Consider the following 18,332-nt stretch of genomic DNA (forward strand, 5'->3'; position numbering starts at 1 on the left):
TCCCAAGACTTGTGAAAAGCCTTAACTTCATACTGATATTGAATGTTTCCCCTACCTTTTTCTCCAACAGTTAAAAACCTGCCATGATAGTATCAAGCTCACTGCTTTTTTTTTTTTTTTAATTCTTTATACTTTTGGGTGTTACTGCTGCTGACTAAATGTTTAAAAATACATAGTGCATGGTGTTCCTTTAACACAATTACTGTCAAAGCTAAATAAAAATAGGGATAGAAAAAACCCTAAATTCTTCTAAACCACTGTAATTTTCTTAATCCATTTCTATTTATCTTATTTAGGAAGTAATTACATGGATGAATGTCTATTTTTAGAACAGTAGGAACTGCCCTTTTGCTTATTTGTGTTTTCTCCTCTACTGATTCCCAAAAGCCGTATAAATGCAGGTAGGGTAATTCAACCTGCATAAACAATATCTTATAACCTAAAAGTTCTCACAGTACTGTAATGACTGGCTGTTATCACAAGAGAAAATGAGGAATTTCACCCAATTACTTTCAATGAATTCTTTATAGTACTTTAAAATAAGTATTGTTTTCTAAAAATAATAAACAGGAAGAAGAATGTGTTACCACTAAGTTTATCCATTCATTCAACCACTAACTCTTTTTTCACTAACACACTGATTTATTCAATAAATACATGTTGGCTTATCCAGCTCTTTGAGGATATAATATATTTGATGATATAGCAAATTTTATATTCTCTAGTGTTTGTTAAAAATTCATTTTCTCCTTGAGGGCAGATGCTTGTTTTCTATACCTGAACTCTCACCATTATATTCACCTTCTCTTTTGTAAAATTATTTTGGGCAACAGAAACAAGTCTCAAAACTGCAGAAGAGGGTGGCGCGGTGGTTGAGAGTCCGCCTGCCGATGCAGGGGACACGGGTTTGTGCCCCGGTCCGGGAAGATCCCACGTGCCGCAGAGCGGCTGGGCCCGTGAGCCATGGCCGCTGAGCCTGCGCGTCCAGAGCCTGTGCTCCGCGACGGGAGAGGCCACAACAGGGAGAGGCCCGCGTACCACAAAAAAAAAAAAAAAAAAAAAACGAAACAAAACTGTAGAAGAAATTTTAAATGTGACCTTGACTTTTTCAATGTATGACTTAGCTTTAAGGAAAAGAAGAGTTTGGACTCTTTTTCCTCCCACCTCACAATTCTTCAAAATAGATTAAAATTTGTACTACCAATTGTATTATAAAAACAATAATTATGTTTTCAGTTTTAGGGTTCACGAGAGCAATATACAAGTGCATCCATCATTAGTGGTCAGATTTCAGGAAAATATTTACTACTCACAGTATACTTTTGAACTTGCATTTATATTACTTTTCAGATAAATGAATTCTTTCCCAAACAAGATGAAGCCGAGTTTACAAAAGGTGCTGGGCTATGCATCATCCCTATCAGATCTCATGTGGTCCAGGGAGGAAACATGGTGGGTATGCTTCCAAGGACACATGATACACACAAGGTAAAATGGTGATTAAATGGGGACCTGTCACAAGAAACTAAAAAGCCAGTGCTTCGTCCCAGTCTTACATGATTTGTAGTCTTCTTTGTTGTAAAGCTCCTGACTTCCATTAAAAATGCCAAAAGCAAAACAAACTTATGGTTGCCAAAGGGGAAGGGGGAGAGGATAAATGGGGAGTATAGGATTAACAGACGCACGCTACCATATGTAAAACAGATAATCAACAAGGATTTAATGTATAGCACAGGGAACCATACGCAATATCTTATAGTAACCGATAATGGAAAAGAATTTTTAAAAGAACATATATATATACACACATATAACTGAATCACTTTGCTATAATCTGAAACTAACACAATATTGTAAATCAACTATACTTTAATTAAAGGGAAGAAAGAAAAAAAACACCAAAAACTTACAAACATGAAGTAGAAACTGACCTGATTTCCATAAGGACTGGTATATTTGAGTTACAGGTAGAAAATGGTCTATTGGAAGACTTAACCATGAAATCTAATTTTAAGATAGCTCTGGAATGGAAATTCATAACAAAAATAACTAAAGGATAATTTTAACTCAATTTGAGGTTCTGTTATTAAAAATAAAGTGTCAACTGAATTAGTATTTTTTAAATAATTAACTTTATTTTTCGATATGTTACTTTGCAACCCTTGTAAAGATATTTTAAAATAATTTTGGTTGCAAATGAACCTAAAATTAAACTTTCCTCTGAGTTGAGACGTCCTTTTTAAAGAGGTCTATTTCCATGTAGCAACCTTAATATAGCACATTTTAGGTATCCTTTGTTGTATGAAATGTTTGCAAATTTGTCAACACGGTTTGTCAACACATGTTTGCAAATTTGTCAACACGGTTCCAAAATCATAAATACATAAAAGAAAGTACAAGCTCAATCCCTCAACCCTAGACTTTGGAAGTACAATATAGATTACTTATTTTCTAAAATTAAAGTGATTGTGTTTAGAGATCTGGTGTAGGGCCTCGGACAGTGTCACCACAACCTTTGTGATAGATGGGTCATGAGAAGTTTCGAACACTTTTGTGATTCCTGATGGGTCAGGAATCACGAAAACGGCTTCTGAAGTCTTTGTTATTTTAATGTTTTTAATTGGAGGTGCTCTGTACTCTCCTCTTGGGCAACCTTGACTTTCTGCTGTAGATGATAATGGTGGCTTTAATTAGCCTAGGCAAACTTGGAAAACAAAACCACAGGCCTGTATTTTCCTTCCTTCAGAACAGTAATGCAAAGTCTAATAGAAAAACTGAAATGGGAACTGTCCCAGGAAAATGTGGTTATGCTGCAGTACAGCATCCTTCTGAGGGTCATCAGGTTTAGTCCATAAAATACTATCTTGCATTAATCCCTGTAAAATAAACTCTTCTCAGGAGAATGATGGGACAATATGGAGAAAATCAAGAAGAAAGGAAGGGAAACAATGAAAGTTAAAAAAAATCATAAACCTAACCTATTTATGTGAAAGGTATGAATTTTTTTAAATAAGGAAACTGGTTTAAATGGATATTGGTAAAAATTTCTCACTATAAGACACTGAAATGCAGAACTGATGCCGACACATTTGAGGATTGTTCTCTAAGTCTTCCAAAAGGGCACTATCGCCAAGCCCCACCTCCCAATGACATAACTTCAGATTATTCTGAAGTGTAGCTCCCTCCCATCAATCATCCGTAAGTTTTCTAAGTTTTGGACCCCACACTACCACATGAATTTGTCCTCTGGCAGCTGACCTCTTGGCTAGAAAACACTCTCGCGGACTCTCAGTTTTACCTTTTTCTCACATTGTCAGTTCCCATCAGCCCTACATCGTAAAACAGGAGGCTAGATAACCACTTCTGTTAGAAACTAGTCACAAAACAGTACAGCAAAATAATAACAACAGCTTATTGAATATCTAGTGTGTGCCAGGCACTGCTCTAAATGGTTTAAATTTATTAATTTATTTAATCCTCAAAACAATCCTACAGTCCCATTATTATCTCCATTATAAAGATGGGGTATCTGACGCTCAGAGAGGTCCAATAACTTATCCAAGGAAACTTACTTATCCAAGTAAGTGGTGGAGCTGGGGTTTGAGCCCAAGTTATCTGTTATCTGGCTCCAGAGCCAATGCTCCTAACCTCCAAGCTATACCAGCATAATTGCAATTCTACTTAGAAATGGTGTGAGAGTACCTGCAAATTACGTCTAATAAATTATACATATACATATATATACATACATAGTGGTTTAACTATACAGCTGTCCATCTTAATAAAAACAGTGTTTTTAAAATATTTGTTTGGCTTGTACCATACAGCAAATTTCTTTTTAATTACAAAAGTCTTTAAAAAAATTCATACATCAAAGGCCAACTGCCAGATAGGAAATCAAGAGTGACAACTGCTGACGATTACCAAGCACCGTTCACTTTATTTACATTTTCTCTCTTAGCGTTGACACTTCTACATCCAACGGCAAAACTCTCCTCAGGAAGAGATACCACTAATTTTATTTGTACCACTCACTGCCTCTTATGTTATGAAACGGGTAAAACAGAACAGATTAAATTGCCAAGAACACATCCGGGGCAAAGGTTGGGAGGAGAAAACTGATACTCAGGTATCTAAGTTATTTCATGTGTAAAGGATTTTATGATGAGCTTAACTTTTGTTGTTTACTACATACGGTTTCAATAATATCTCAAACTTACTACCTAATTAAAACTCACATGATGAATTGACGAAATAAACTAAAAGCAGGCATCAGGAAATGAAAAACAGAAAAAAAAAAAAAAGGCACTGCCAGGGTGTTTCCTCATATAAACAGTATGCTACACCCAGATATAATTCAGTGATGCATGGCCATAAAAGCAAAGCAAATGACTGAAGAGAATTACAGAGATAACATCTTGCAATTTGTGTTCTGGTGTAAATCTTTTATGGTATAGGCTAAAGTAAGTGTGTGTGTGTGTGTGTGTGTGTGTGTGTGTGTGTGTGTGTGTGTGTGTGTGTGTGTGTGTGTGTGTGTGTGTGTGTGTGTATTGCTATCTCTATGTATACATCTCTGTATATGTCTCTATGTATTCAGAGAGAAACTGGGAAGAGAGGGTGAGTTTACACAGACACATTTGAAAATAAAAGCAGGGAAGGACCCTACTTTCCACAAAATAACGTACTTGTGTTAGTGATGATTTTTCCATTTTCGGACTCAATTTTTTGTTTACCTTCACATCAGTGTGTGTTTTCCAAAGCAAAATTTTTTAAATGTGAAATGACTTCGCTCTTGATTTAAAAGTTTGTTCTTGAGATACCCTGGAAAGTTCCACACTATCTTAATATTATAGAAGTACTGCTGCAGCATATGGTCTTTTTCAAATTAAAGAGACACAAATGTTCATGGAAACATTTGATCTGATTTTAACTCTCAGCTGAAGTTTTCTAAACAGCCATCCTTCAGGCGCCAGCACACAACATCCTGGGTGTGAATGGAAGAAGCAAATGTGTCTAGCCTACATATATCATGCCGAATAATGGGCATACCTGTTTGGTTTACCTAGAAACACCTTTATGGCAACTTAAGTATCAACATAAATTGTTAGGCTTAACGCTAAGCAGAGTTAATTTTCTTTTTAATATGTTTTATGTTCTTAATGCAAACTTTGATTGAAAAATGCTTTCATCTTATTATTTTGGAGAACACACATCAAAAGAGGAGTTAAATTTATAATAAAACCCCAAAGTTTTGCCAACCATCCCCCACAAATATTTCAGCTTTCATAATTACACTCTGACTTCTCACATCATCTGCATAGGCTCTTCATTTTACTCATAAATTACGAATTACAATTTTATAATATTACGTATTTAAAAACATATTTTGATAACTTCTTTATGTAAGGGTATATACATTAATGATGTATTTACATCAGATATATTTTTCTTCCAGTCTCTGGCACCAAAATTGAGTTTTTAATGCCAGAAATATCATTTTTAACTGTATGAAAAATGAATGTAAATAGATTCCAGTAGCTTTTAATTCTTTAAATATGTCCTTGCTTGAAAAGTTTTATAAACAGTTTAGAATATTTTATTCCCACATTCATTAATCAGGCTACATTAACAACTTCAATTCTGCTAGGTCACCAAACCTGTCATTACAAAGATTATATACATTCAGCTCCCTGGCCCACCTCTAGGATGTGCTTTAACCCTTCTCTGTCCCTGAGGGAGCCCCAGGACAGCCTAGGCTTTCTGCACTGTAGACTTGCTTTCCAATCCCTTTGGCGACCATGATATCCTTAAATGAGTTCTTCTGTCCCATTTCCAAAACTTCTAGTCTTTTATTTAATTGTCAAACATGCATTGAGTGTCCACTATTTCTGAGACCCTGTGCAAGGCAATGCAAGTAAATACAATAAACATCCCCAACCTCAAGGAGTTGAGAATCTAGTAAAGGAGGCTAGACAGGTTAAGCAGCAAGAATTCAAGAAGTCCCTGTTCTGACTAGTGTTCAAGGCTAACCTCTGATACTCAGCTCAGTCCAAGTTAACTCTCTCTCTCCAGAACTTAACCCCACCTGCTGGTTTGGGTTCTGTTTCAAAAGGGAAAGAATACAAGAATGATAATAGTACCTACCATCTGCTTAACCAGGACCATTCCCACCATCTGGTGACCATGATGCCTGTCACTGACACTGCCCAACTGAGAGAAGTTCACCCACCTTCCTGATGGCAAAACCACCCCAAATTTGGGTCAATTCTGATCTTTGATAACTTTTCCCCACCTTTCTCTACTGGCCTGCGACTGAGGAAAAATAGCTTTGACAGGCAAATCATATCAGTTCTTGGAGAATGGAAGATCATTTAATCACCAAGATCCTGTCCATCTCTGATTTTCATAAGCCATGCATCTCATTCTGTGAACATACTATATTTTAAAAGAAATATGTACATCTCAATCAATTATTAATAAAAGTCATTTATTGGAGGAGCTCTTTAATCATTTACTGTCCATAATAACCCAATATAATGGAATAATGATATAATTATGAGCTTTACATATAGGTAAAGAACTGTAGAGGGGTTATGTAACTTGCCTAATATCAAACAGTTTGCAAGAAATGGAGCTAGAATTCCAATTTTTGGAAGCCTTTCTTTTAGAGTTCCCCTGAACCACTAAACTATGCTACTTTTCCCAGCAGCGTACGTGACATCTTGATTTATTCATCATAAAAGGTATGGTTAGGGATGAGAGAGTGTCGGAGTGCAGAGAAAGCATGAGTTTTTGCTTTGTGGTTACTGTTGTTATTGCTGTTGTTTTGTGGAAAGTGTATATGCGTGTATATGTTCCTGTTTTGTTTAGTTTTCCAGTCAGACAGACTTAGGTCTGAATTCTAGTTGTATGAACTTGAGAAAGTTACATAATAGCATCAACAATTTATTGGCTATTTTCTATATGCTAGCCACTCGGCTAAGTGCTTGGCATACTCTGGCTTGTTAAATTAAGTTAAATTAAATTAAATCTTCATAAAAAGACAAGGAGATCTTACTCATATTTCAGAGCGCGTGTGACTATGGCTGAAAGAGGATAGTATGTAACGTTTTCAAGGTCAACTAGCCAGTGATGAACATAGACCAGACTGAGTTGGGAGGAGGTTTAGAAGAGAGCGCTTTGATGGCACTGGGTCATGAAAAGAGGCAGCACTGAATTTAGAAACTAACACTCACTGCCAGAATTGACAAGTAATAGGACCTCTGAGTGTGGACACTGGAGCCATACAACCTGTGTTTGAATCCTTGGATTCAGTTGTGACATCTTGGGCAGGTTATTCAACTTCTCTCAGCCTAATTTGTAAAGGTAAAATAATAACACTACACACCTCCAGGTATTTTTGGGAAGAATAAATGAGATAATTATTGTAATGGCACTGGAGGTAGTAGGTAATCAATAAATTACAATTAACGAAAGAGATACAACTTAATCTTGAATGATTCTGATGCGATAAACTTTAATTTCCACACAACAAAATGAGTAATGAACAGTGTAAAACTCCCCTAAAGGATCAAAAATGTTAGTATTGGGGATCATTCCCTAGATTTGTCCCTTCTTTTAGTTGCTCAAACCAAGTGCATCTTTTCTATATGGGTACGTCTAATGAGGCTGTGAACTTTGATTTATTTGTTACAACCATGGAAATATATCATAAAAGGCTCACATTTGACATTTCTCAATGTCGTTTATAAATGTTCTGCTCATAGCCCACCAGTCTGAACAACTCTCATACTCTCCAAGAAGGGACAAGGAATAGATGGGAAACAGGAACCAGTGGGAATTGAGAGGTATGAGTCGTACGAGCTGAGTGATGGTAGAAATACTTAGGGATTGTTACGACTTGGATTAAACAGACCTTATTTTGCGAACTAGCCCAAGACTTCTAAGACTTGCAGTGAATAAGTACTTCGTATTTTTTTCTAAAGTTAAGTTTTGCAAACTCCCGTTCCAAAACTACTCCAATCCTTAAGTATTTTTCAAATTGAACTTTCTAAAAAGAGAATTCAGAGTTTATATTCTTAGTTTTGTACACATTTTTCTCCTAGGTCCATCTTGGTTAGTGAGCATCTTGGGCAACAAGCAAAGGGACTGGATTACAATTATACCTCCCCAAGAACCACATTAAAGGAGCCTAAGCATGGTCTTATTAAGTGATGATAGCTATATGGTAAAGTCAAGGAGAATTTGGATTTTGAAGTAATAATTCCAAGTCAGACAACCAGAATGCATTTAATTAATGAATATATCAAATAATTTCACACAAATATAATTATTGTATTACAGAGAACGTGCATTCTTTCCACTTTTATGATACCACAAATAAACAGGTATCTTTAAAAATACAAGTTGAGGAATTTTTTAATTTTGGAAACAATGAAAGCCAATTAAAATTTTTGCTTAGAAGCAGAAAATATACTGCCTATCCTTGAACAATCTTTTCAACTCTAAGAATTTAAATTTTCAGAAAATTGCCAAATTTACATAATCATAAACTGAAATAAATGGCATGTCAGAAGTTCTATACTTTCATCAAACAAAAATATTTTAATGATCCTTCCAATGTACTTTTCAAAATCCTAATATACTGAAAGCCACACTAAATAAGACAAGAAATAAAAAAGAAATTCTAAAGGCCTCAATCATGCTACATTGTGGAAGTGAGCCCAATGTTTATCAGCCATGCTCAGAAACTCTTAATACTGAAGAAAATCTCTTCAATTCCTAGAATCCATTCATTGCTCTGCTGACATTGGCAAATTGGCCCCTCAAATGTACTGCAAGTTTAAGAAACAGAATCACATAGAGGCAAATGCACTGGGTTAGAATTCAGTGACTTGGGTTCTGGTCTTGGCTCTGGGCTTAAGAAACTGTGAATTAGCGGTCCTCTGTTTCCTTATCGCCAAAAAAGTCACTCTATTATTTATTCTATTTATTTACTTATTACTATTATTTATTCTATTCAGCTAGCTGCTAAGATCTTCATGGTACCACTATTTTATGATATGTACATTTTCTATATGCCTTAAAAAAGTCATCACTAAACTATCAATATTACTATATTGTGTCCTGCTTATATGAAGTTACTTTCTCCATAGAACATTAAATACAATGCATATCACTAATTAATTGTGCTCCACTTAAAATATTTTTAAAGTAATTTTAAAATTGTAAGGTAATTTTATAAATGGCCATAATAAGTTCAATCTATCATTCTGTCTTAACACTTAATTAAATCATTTTAAAATTATATATATACAAAATTTTATATATATGTAACTATATATATATGTATATATATATATTCATTTCTTGTCCCAGAAGAATATAAGAATTCTAGATAAATAAAACAGGGAAAAAGCACTCTACAAGCCAACTTGAGAATAATGCAAACTCCTACCTTGAGACTGTGCCATACATTTTTTAAAACAGTAAACGCATTATAAATGTTAAGAATCAAAGTATTAAAATTTCCCTTTTCTATTTTTACATATGAAATCAATTACTCAATTTGATGTACTAGAAAGACAGCAAAACATTCCATCTACTTATGCTTCGAGGTCTAGAAGGAATAAAACTTGGATATTTGCAAGTGTAAATAAAATACTTTGTTGAACATCTTTTAGTTTTAAAAATAAGCATGCTAAAGTAAGCACTATCAAAGATAAATCTTCGTTTTCGTTTTGTGCAGCTATTAGTCAACATTCTTCTTTTTCATTTTTAAAACCTGTTATATTTTTGGTTATTGAGATGAAAGTGTTTCAACGTGACAGTAAGCTAATAATAGCCTTAATTCCAACCATAGGGAATCAATTAAGAGATTAAGTCCTTATTGAAAAGAAAACAAAGGGAGAAAAAAGAAGATATGAATTGATAGTAAGGCCGCCAAAGATCTCATATTAGAAGAGGTGTGTTAATAACACTTCCGAGAATAATGTCTATGAATGGAGGCTGAGTAAAGAATAAAAGTTATAAATAAATAACAGTTGCCACAAAAGCTATTCATGCTGAAGAGATGATCTGGGTCGTTCACTCCGAGATGCTGCTGTGCTCCCTCCCAGCCCTCACACACACACACCAATACCCCACGTGTATCTTTCATCCTGGTTTTTACATGCAAATGGAATAAAATTTTTCCCCCAAGAAATAGGGGCAGGGAAATAATCCCCTTTAAAAAAAAACAACAACAAAACCTGAACTTAAATCCTAAAAGAAAAGAGACTGCTATATTTAGAATGCCAAGCAGTATTTTTGACAACGGACAATAACGTATTCTAGCACTACCATGATCTGAGCTGCCTTTCCCATTCCTTCTGAATTAACTATGGACATAGGAATTTGAGTTTGAAGAATTTGAGGATATAACCATTTCATGTTTGTTTCTGGTTTTAAACATGAATGGAGAGGTAAATAAAATACAGGCATTTGGAAAGATAAATAATTTCTAATTTATTTTTAACTGTTTCAATTCTCAGCAAGATTCTTCTGACAAGATACACAAAGCCAAAAGGTGCTTCATGAATTCCACTTCAAAGAATGGAAAAAATATTTTTAAAAATCTATTCAATGCCAAGTTTAATCTAAATAAAATCAAAGAGAAATGCGATTATCACACCAAATTCCTAAAAGCAGTGTTTTGTTTTGGCTCTATCATCAGATACAGAGTTGCCCAAGGATACTCTAGCTATGGAGTCTACGTTAAATTAATGGCTGTAGGTTTTTTAGCTTCTAAAACAGCTTCCTAGAGAAATCAGTACCTTACCTTCACATATCTTCTGGAGAGGTTTCTTGGTGCTTTGAAAACTCCTGAGGTCTATGTCAAACGGCCATTCTGTTGCTCCCAGGGTCTTAGGGGCTTGGAGAGATCCCAACACCTGCTGCTACCACTGAGCGTCGAGGCTAGGAAAGCTTCAGGGTTTTGACAGCAGGATCACTGAGCCACAGCCAAAGCTTGGGAAGCCTTAACAACTGAAAGCAAGTGTAGAGGGCAACGTGGTACCCAGCACGCACAGGGCGCTCAATCGTAGCAGCAGGGGGAGGAATGTTCCCGCCCTCACGAGGGTTTAGAGGCAGCCACCAGGGAACCCAAGGGTCTGTCAAAGGACAGAGCCAAGGAAGTGGAGACATGACCACACAGCACGAGACCCTAAGAGGACAAGGGAACGGGAACAACTAGCAGAGAGCTCAAGTAGCACTTGAAAAGAATCATCAAAATTCCCCGACAGGACACAAGAAGCAATGGCAAAATGCAACAAAATACATGGAGGTAGGCCATTCTAGCATCCCACAGACAGCCAAAAACACAGTTGAGGGGGGATATGGAGCTCTAGTTCTAGAAAGAAAAGTAAGGAAGACATATTATAGTATGCCTACTAGATGTGAGGTTAAAAATCTAATGAGTGGCATCAAATTCCTAAGTCCCATCACTATAATATTTACATTAAGATAAGGGAATTTGCAAATATAAAAAGTCACAGAGTGAGGATCCACAAGGCAACGGAGGTTAAAAGGCAAAGTTGTCCATTATGGGAGGAGAAAATGAAAAGACAGAGAGAAGGTTAAACGCAGTTGATTTTTAAATGGAGAAATCATTAAAATGGCTTTTTAAATACAACATATGTTTTATCAAATACATCACTTTCTATTACGATCAGATGAGGGAGACTGAAGGAATTCATGAGGTAAGAAAAGAATATGAAGAAGAAAAGGAAATGGACAAAGTGTTCAGAGACGAGTAGAGGGACAGATGGAAAAAAGAAAAGAAAAAAAAAGGAGGAAGAAAGAAAAATGAGATTAACTTATTAGGTTTTAATGCATTGTCAGATAACTACTCACTAAGATTCTCCTAAATCTGGGCTTCACAAGGTTCTATTTTCCATGGAGATGCTTATAGCTTGTTAACCACTATTCGCAGCTCTTCAACTTCTCACAAACCCTCAGGAACTTATCTTGAGGAGCCAGCTGAATATTAAGTAGTAAACAGCTACAAGAGACAGACCCTAAGACAATTCTGCTTTAATGAGCTGGGTAAACTCAAGCCAGGGACCAAATATAAACTCTGACAGAACTTTAATCATCCCTAATATGAATCAAAATTAAAATGACCAGGCTCATTTAGGAACTGTCACTTTTTCAAGCCTAGAAGCAAATTAACCACGCATAGTATTTTATATTGTTTTAGAGTTAAATGAAAAGAAACTTTACTGCCTAATGGCCATTCTGTGTGTGTAATTCTTGATTTCAGGTATTTACTTAACGTATATTAAGTTCAGGTTAACTAGAACAGTAATAATAATCTATTTTACTTGGTGTCAAATAACTCAAATAACAAGTGTTGGGAAAGGTTGACTTCCATCCCTCACCTCATATACATGTGGTTATGTTATGTTGTATATATTACGTTAATAATCTATACAATAAAAGCAGCTCTTGCTTGGGCAAACATACTTATGTCCAGAAAGTCGCTATGGGCCAGATTTTTTTTTTTTTTTTGCGGTACGCAGGCCTCTCACTGTTGTGGCCTCTCCCGCTGCGGAGCACAGGCTCCGGACACGCAGGCTCAGCGGCCATGGCTCACGGGCCCAGCCGCTCCGCCGCATGTGGGATCTTCCCGGACCGGGGCACAAACCCGTGTCCCCTGCATCGGCAGGCGGACTCTCAACCACTGCGCCACCAGGGAAGCCCTGGGTCAGATATTTTTATAAAATGAAATAATCCTTAAACTACAAAATAGTAAGTACTGCCCAGGCAGCTAGTATTTTAAATTTGAGAGAATTGAGATTTTATAAGAGGATGAGGAATCTAAATTTCCCTTTAAAAATACTTCTACTGTATAAACGGTGCCTAAGTGTAGATGTTGGTTTGAACTAAAACTTAATTTTTTGAAACACAATCATGTCGATAGGATAGGTTTGCATAACGAAAGATGGAGTCCCTATGGTAGAAACTAAATGGAAGCTGAGCTTTCTTTTTAGTGTAATAAGTCTGACTTTAAATAATACATTAAAAAATCAATTACAGTTTGTTTTCTGACCTCTGTTCTCAAGCCCACTCATGAAAATCAGTTTCAACAATGTAAACAACAAAAACTAAAACATACAAACAAAAAAATGTGGAAGAGAAGATAAGAGACTGAATTAATGTTGCCACTTGAAATGGTAGAGTCCATTCAATTATAAAGCTCTTCAGACAGAATGGTATGTCAGGATTGTCAGTGAAAATAGAAAAATCAGTACTAGCTTTTTAAAAATAAACATTACATTGCTACTAAAGTATCTTCCTAAAGTAATGAGATAATCTAAATCAGTGTTTCTCTGTTGTTAAGCATCACAAAGGGAGAAATTTTTGACAAAGGTGCTTACAACTGTATCCCTGCACCTAGTTAACCTTAACCTGGCAACATAGTAGGGGCTCAGTACATATTTACTGGCTGAACAGTGGTGCCACATGTGGAAAGGCACTTCTCAAAAGCATGGGGGTGGGAGGGGCGGGTTATAGTCAGATAGAGTTCTTAAAAATTAAAGTTAAACAGGGGTCTTCCTACACGGCTTGTCAGAACCTTTATTATGCTCCTGAAAATTTCTAAACTTGATTGTCAACATTTTTCATGGAATACCTATTAATCATAGATTAATTATTCTAGAAAAACTTGGTCTATACCTCTATGGAAAACTTGATATTTCTGCATCTTCTAATCTTTTAATGAAAGACACAGGTGAACTATAAATTGGCACATATTCATGTTATAAATTATAAGGTGGAAGAGATATCTATGTATTTCAAATCTCATAGTAGGCTTATCACAAATGGCTGCGGCTTTGGGATAAGGAAATTTTAGAGGAGAATATTTTGGAGTGAGAAAAATTGAGAGAGCTCATTCAAATTATTCGTTTCACCAATGAAGAAACTTGCTCAAGGAAACTATTATACATTGTGTTGGCAGATAAATACATTAGCAATGAAGTTTCTTTATTGCTAATGTCAAAGATTCATCCTGTGCAACTATCTGACTAATATAAACCATACCTTACTAATTTGCTTACATAATTATCTTGAAAAGAATATTCCTGGCAAGAATTTGTGTATTAAATAATCTCTTAATTTAAAATTCTATACTCTATTGTGCTGAAAAAAAAAGAGGGTCTCATTTACAATCGAAAGGGAAAATAACTGCTTTCATATACTAGAAAGTTATTATTTTTTTTAATTACTGGGGGTCAAATGAAAAACAAGAATGAAGATTAAATACTGCCTGAGAAATTACATGGGAAACTATACTCCATTTACTGAGATAGCTAGCAAACTTCAGGATTAGTATCTTCAAGTAGTAAAGCTGGAAATAAATATGTTTATTTATGGAACATACACAGGATCACAGATCAGGTCACCAGTGTTAAAACTATGATTCCTTTCTAAAACAATGTTCTGATATTCAGATTATCAGATGCCATTTTCCCACGGACGCCACCTCAATCCTTGACAGAGCGAACCTGCCCAAAAGGTATCTTAGTAAACTGGCTCCCCAGTTGCCTTATTCACTCACCAGCATCCATTAGCCAACTCCATGCTTTATCTTCAATAGATAAGATACGGCTTCTTCTTGCCATGGTGCCATGAAAAGGATCCAGAAGGTTCCCTTAAACCACATTTCCTGAGTGACTGCTGCAGCACCAAGAGTAAAGGATATGCCAGGTCAGCCACTTTTCCTTCCCAGCAATATTAGCAGCAGCAGCAGCAGCAGAAGCTGGAGCAGACCGTTGAGACCCAACTCCTTGCAGGATGCTAGCCAAAGCACTCTTGTATACTCTACACCTAGACAGAGTTTGCCCGTATGTTTGCACCTTCCCCACAGTGTGTCAAAACAGGTGTTTTCCTGTGATCATGCTTTAAGTCTGCTCCCCAAACAAGGTGATAAATATACTGTTACTATGAAATTCTAAGTTTCTAATTCTATGGAAAACACATTCTTAAAGATTTACTTTATCATAAGGCAGCCTTGATGAATCCTTTTTAAATTTTCATTCACCTTTCCCACTCCTAAGAAGCAGGTAGACTGCCCTAAAATTTCCTGTTAATGAAAACACGGATGTTACCATATGAAACAAATGCCATCATGCAATTTTGGTCATTTCTTGCATAATATTCTATCTGCCTTCCTGGCACAGAATCACGTTTCACAAATGCTAATGTTTTCATAATCTTTACAACACTCCCAACAGATGGCGAAATATCAGGTCTCATGAACTTTATTTTACAGAAGCAACGTCTTTTCTGCCTCTATCTTTCACTTCCTTTTTGATGTTATTGATGAGTTGCTTTTCTTCCCAGTGGTGTTCAACTTAATGAGTGGCTAGAATATGGCTGGACAAAGAGAAGGTAACATCGCTAACAAAGCATTTACTTTACTTAGCCGATTCATCCAAGCTCAAATCCTACAGGTTAAAAAAAGCATCTACAGATTTTTTTAAAAAATCGAAACAGTCCAACAAAGGATAAGTGAAAACCAGATTATTATTTTCCTAACAATTAGAAAATAATTATAAACTCCAAGGCATGTGTTCTCTGCACAGTAGAAAATAACGATTCTCATTAGCAAAACTGAAACCCTACATACACAGATTCTGAGTATACCATGTTGCTCGTGTATTAATACTTCATGTGTTCACTTCAACATCAAAATAAAAATCAGAACAGTAGTTAACACATATCACATACTCAAGTAACGCCAGGCACTCAGTACTTTACATGTGTTATCCCGTTTAATCTTCACAGCAACTGCAGATCAGGTATTATTACGGCCCCACTTTGCAAATGAGAAAACTGAGGCTCAGTCAAGTTATGTCACAAGTTTAAGGTCACAGGGCTCGAAAGTGATTTGAACCCAGGTTGTACAGTTCCAGACCTGGAGCTCTTAAACATCTTGTTAAAACTGCAGCATCAGTTCTGGTTTTCATTTATTTCTGTACTGCAAGTTTACCTAAACAGCTAATATGTATACAGTACTTATTGTGTGCCCTAAAATTCCGTAAGTCCTTTGCATGTATTAATTTCTTCAAGATTCAAAACAAGCCAGTGAGGTAAATACACTCCTATTTAGTGGGGTAAGAATGTTAAGGAAGTCGCCAAAGCTCATTGGACTACTAAGCAGCAAATGTAAACTTTGGATCCAGGGAATGCAGCTCCTGAAATTGTGGTTTTGTGGTTTTGTGCCTACGCCTACCCTCTACTGCCTCCTGAAAGCTGACTGCATGTTAGATGAAAGGGGATAAGAAATGTCAGGTCTGGCCAGAACCCTGGTGGAAGGAGGATGTGCTATCCCGTCTCTTTTCAAAAACATATGTATAAAGTACATGAGCTTATACAAGACACAATTCTATCATTTTCCTTCATGATGCTTACTAACTTAAGGAATTAGCAAATATTTTATGTGATTCTCAGATTTTAAAAAGTCAAGGACAAATGCGGCTTTCACATTTTATTCCAATATATCATATCTTCAGAGGCACTAACAGGACAGTAACATTATTATCATCACAGTGTCAGTCATTCTGTTTTGGGGAATTACCATTGCTGACGGTCATATTTATATTTTATTCCCATCATTGGCAAATAAATGTAATTATGTGCAGGGCCAAGACAATAATTGTGAGCTTAGAGGAAGCTTCAGGAATCCAAGGTTCATCCCTTGAGATGATGGCTGCAATCAACCTTGGGCCAAGACACCTGCTTGAATATTCAGCAGCTGAAACGACCTTCTTTGAATTAGCTCTTAAGGACACAAAGCCATCTGGGGAATGTCAGACAACTCAAATCAAGCACCTAGGGTCCCAGGTGTAAGTCTGAAAAACCAATGAAGAATACTGAGACCAAGCTATTTCTTTAATTTGGCAGCAAAGCCTAACTCTCAGGATGAATTCTGGCTAGCTTTAGCTTTTTTGGCTTTAACCTGACATAAATTACCGTAAGAATCCATGAAAAGTTCAGAGAGAAAATACAGTTATGGTAAGGTGTCTACCCTCCGTCAGAATTTAGCCACCAGCTGTAAGAAATGCAGCCATTTGGCGACATTTAGCAGAGAGAAATTTACATACCCATGTGGCATAGCCTGAGGTGATGCATTGGAGTCTATTTACTCTCAATTATTTTTACAATCAGAAGTTTCCACAGAAGGAAGATGACAATTCTTTACCCCATTTCTAGACAACTACCTTCTCTGTAGAATTCCTTGGGAAGTGATATTACATACTGTACCCACATAAGCTTGATTTACTCTTTGGCTGACACCAAGATTTAAATTTATCTCAGTGCCCAATGTTAACACTGAATTAACATAACAGCTATTCAAAAATTTTTCAAAATCGCATTCTGGAATTTTTTGGGTGAGAAAAAAAATAATAATTCCATAGGCTTTTACATAAGGCAGAGCATAACAAATGATTTTATGACCTTGGCACTACTAAGTGATAGACTAGGAAGATCATGACTCGTTTATGAAGTTGTCCAAATTTTATATGAGCATATATATGTATATATTCATTGCTTGACTTGTCTATTGAAGTTACAGTTCTTACTTCTTGCTGTTAATGACGCTGTAATTAAAAACACAGAAATATGATTCTGATTTTTTTTTTTTTTTTCCTTTCAGTACGCGGGCCTCTCACTGTTGTGGCCTCTCCCGTTGCGGAGCACAGGCTCCAGACGCACAGGCTCAGCGGCCATGGCTCACAGGCCTAGCCGCTCTGCGGCATGTGGGATCTTCCCGGACCGGGGCACGAACCCATGTCCCCTGCATCGGCAGGCAGACTCTCAACCACTGCGGCACCAGGGAAGCCCTGATTCTGATCATTTTAACACACTACTTTTAGAAAGATATCAGTCAATAGACATTATATTTGTAGATGAATAAATTAACTGCTTCTTATCCATCAACTCCTACTGGGTCTACTCTCTTTTATTTAATTCCTTGAACTTGGCTTTATCTACAAAGAAATATGTTAATAAGCATCAACTCTAGCCTGTTCACAGATCAGAACAGGAGGAGTTGCAGTGAGCTTCCCAGCTTCTTCTGGAAACTAAACAATGCACCAACTGTAACCAATCCTTAACTAAGTCGGCTAGATATGAACTGGTGACCTAAAAGTGAAAAGCTTTAATTGTGCATTACAAATTTCTGAGTCATTTTGTCCTCACAACTTTATGCTTTAAATAAACCTAAATGCTGGCTAAAGAAAATCTACAAGTATGACTTAGTGTTTCCAAACCAGGAAAAGGAAGGA

General features: G+C 36.3%; 1 protein-coding gene across 14 annotated transcripts in view; it reads right to left on the reverse strand.

Annotated features, from left to right (window-relative positions):
• MBNL1 (muscleblind like splicing regulator 1) overlaps positions 1-18,332 on the reverse strand; it is a 176,422-nt gene that overhangs the window by 97,518 nt on the left and 60,572 nt on the right. Inside the window, exon 2 of one of the 14 annotated variants that reach the window (XM_060149604.1) lies at positions 14,600-14,718. The exons of 12 other annotated variants lie outside the window; for them this stretch is intronic. In XM_060149604.1, coding sequence (XP_060005587.1) covers positions 14,600-14,605 — 6 coding nt within the window. In that variant the 5' untranslated portion in view covers positions 14,606-14,718. Of the gene's footprint in view, positions 1-10,819; positions 11,014-14,599; positions 14,719-18,332 lie in introns of those variants that run through there. One more of the 14 variants, XM_060149607.1, reaches the window with a different exon arrangement.

The sequence above is a fragment of the Lagenorhynchus albirostris genome, chromosome 5 (genome assembly GCF_949774975.1).
Source record: "Lagenorhynchus albirostris chromosome 5, mLagAlb1.1, whole genome shotgun sequence".
NCBI classification, from domain to species: domain Eukaryota; kingdom Metazoa; phylum Chordata; class Mammalia; order Artiodactyla; family Delphinidae; genus Lagenorhynchus; species Lagenorhynchus albirostris.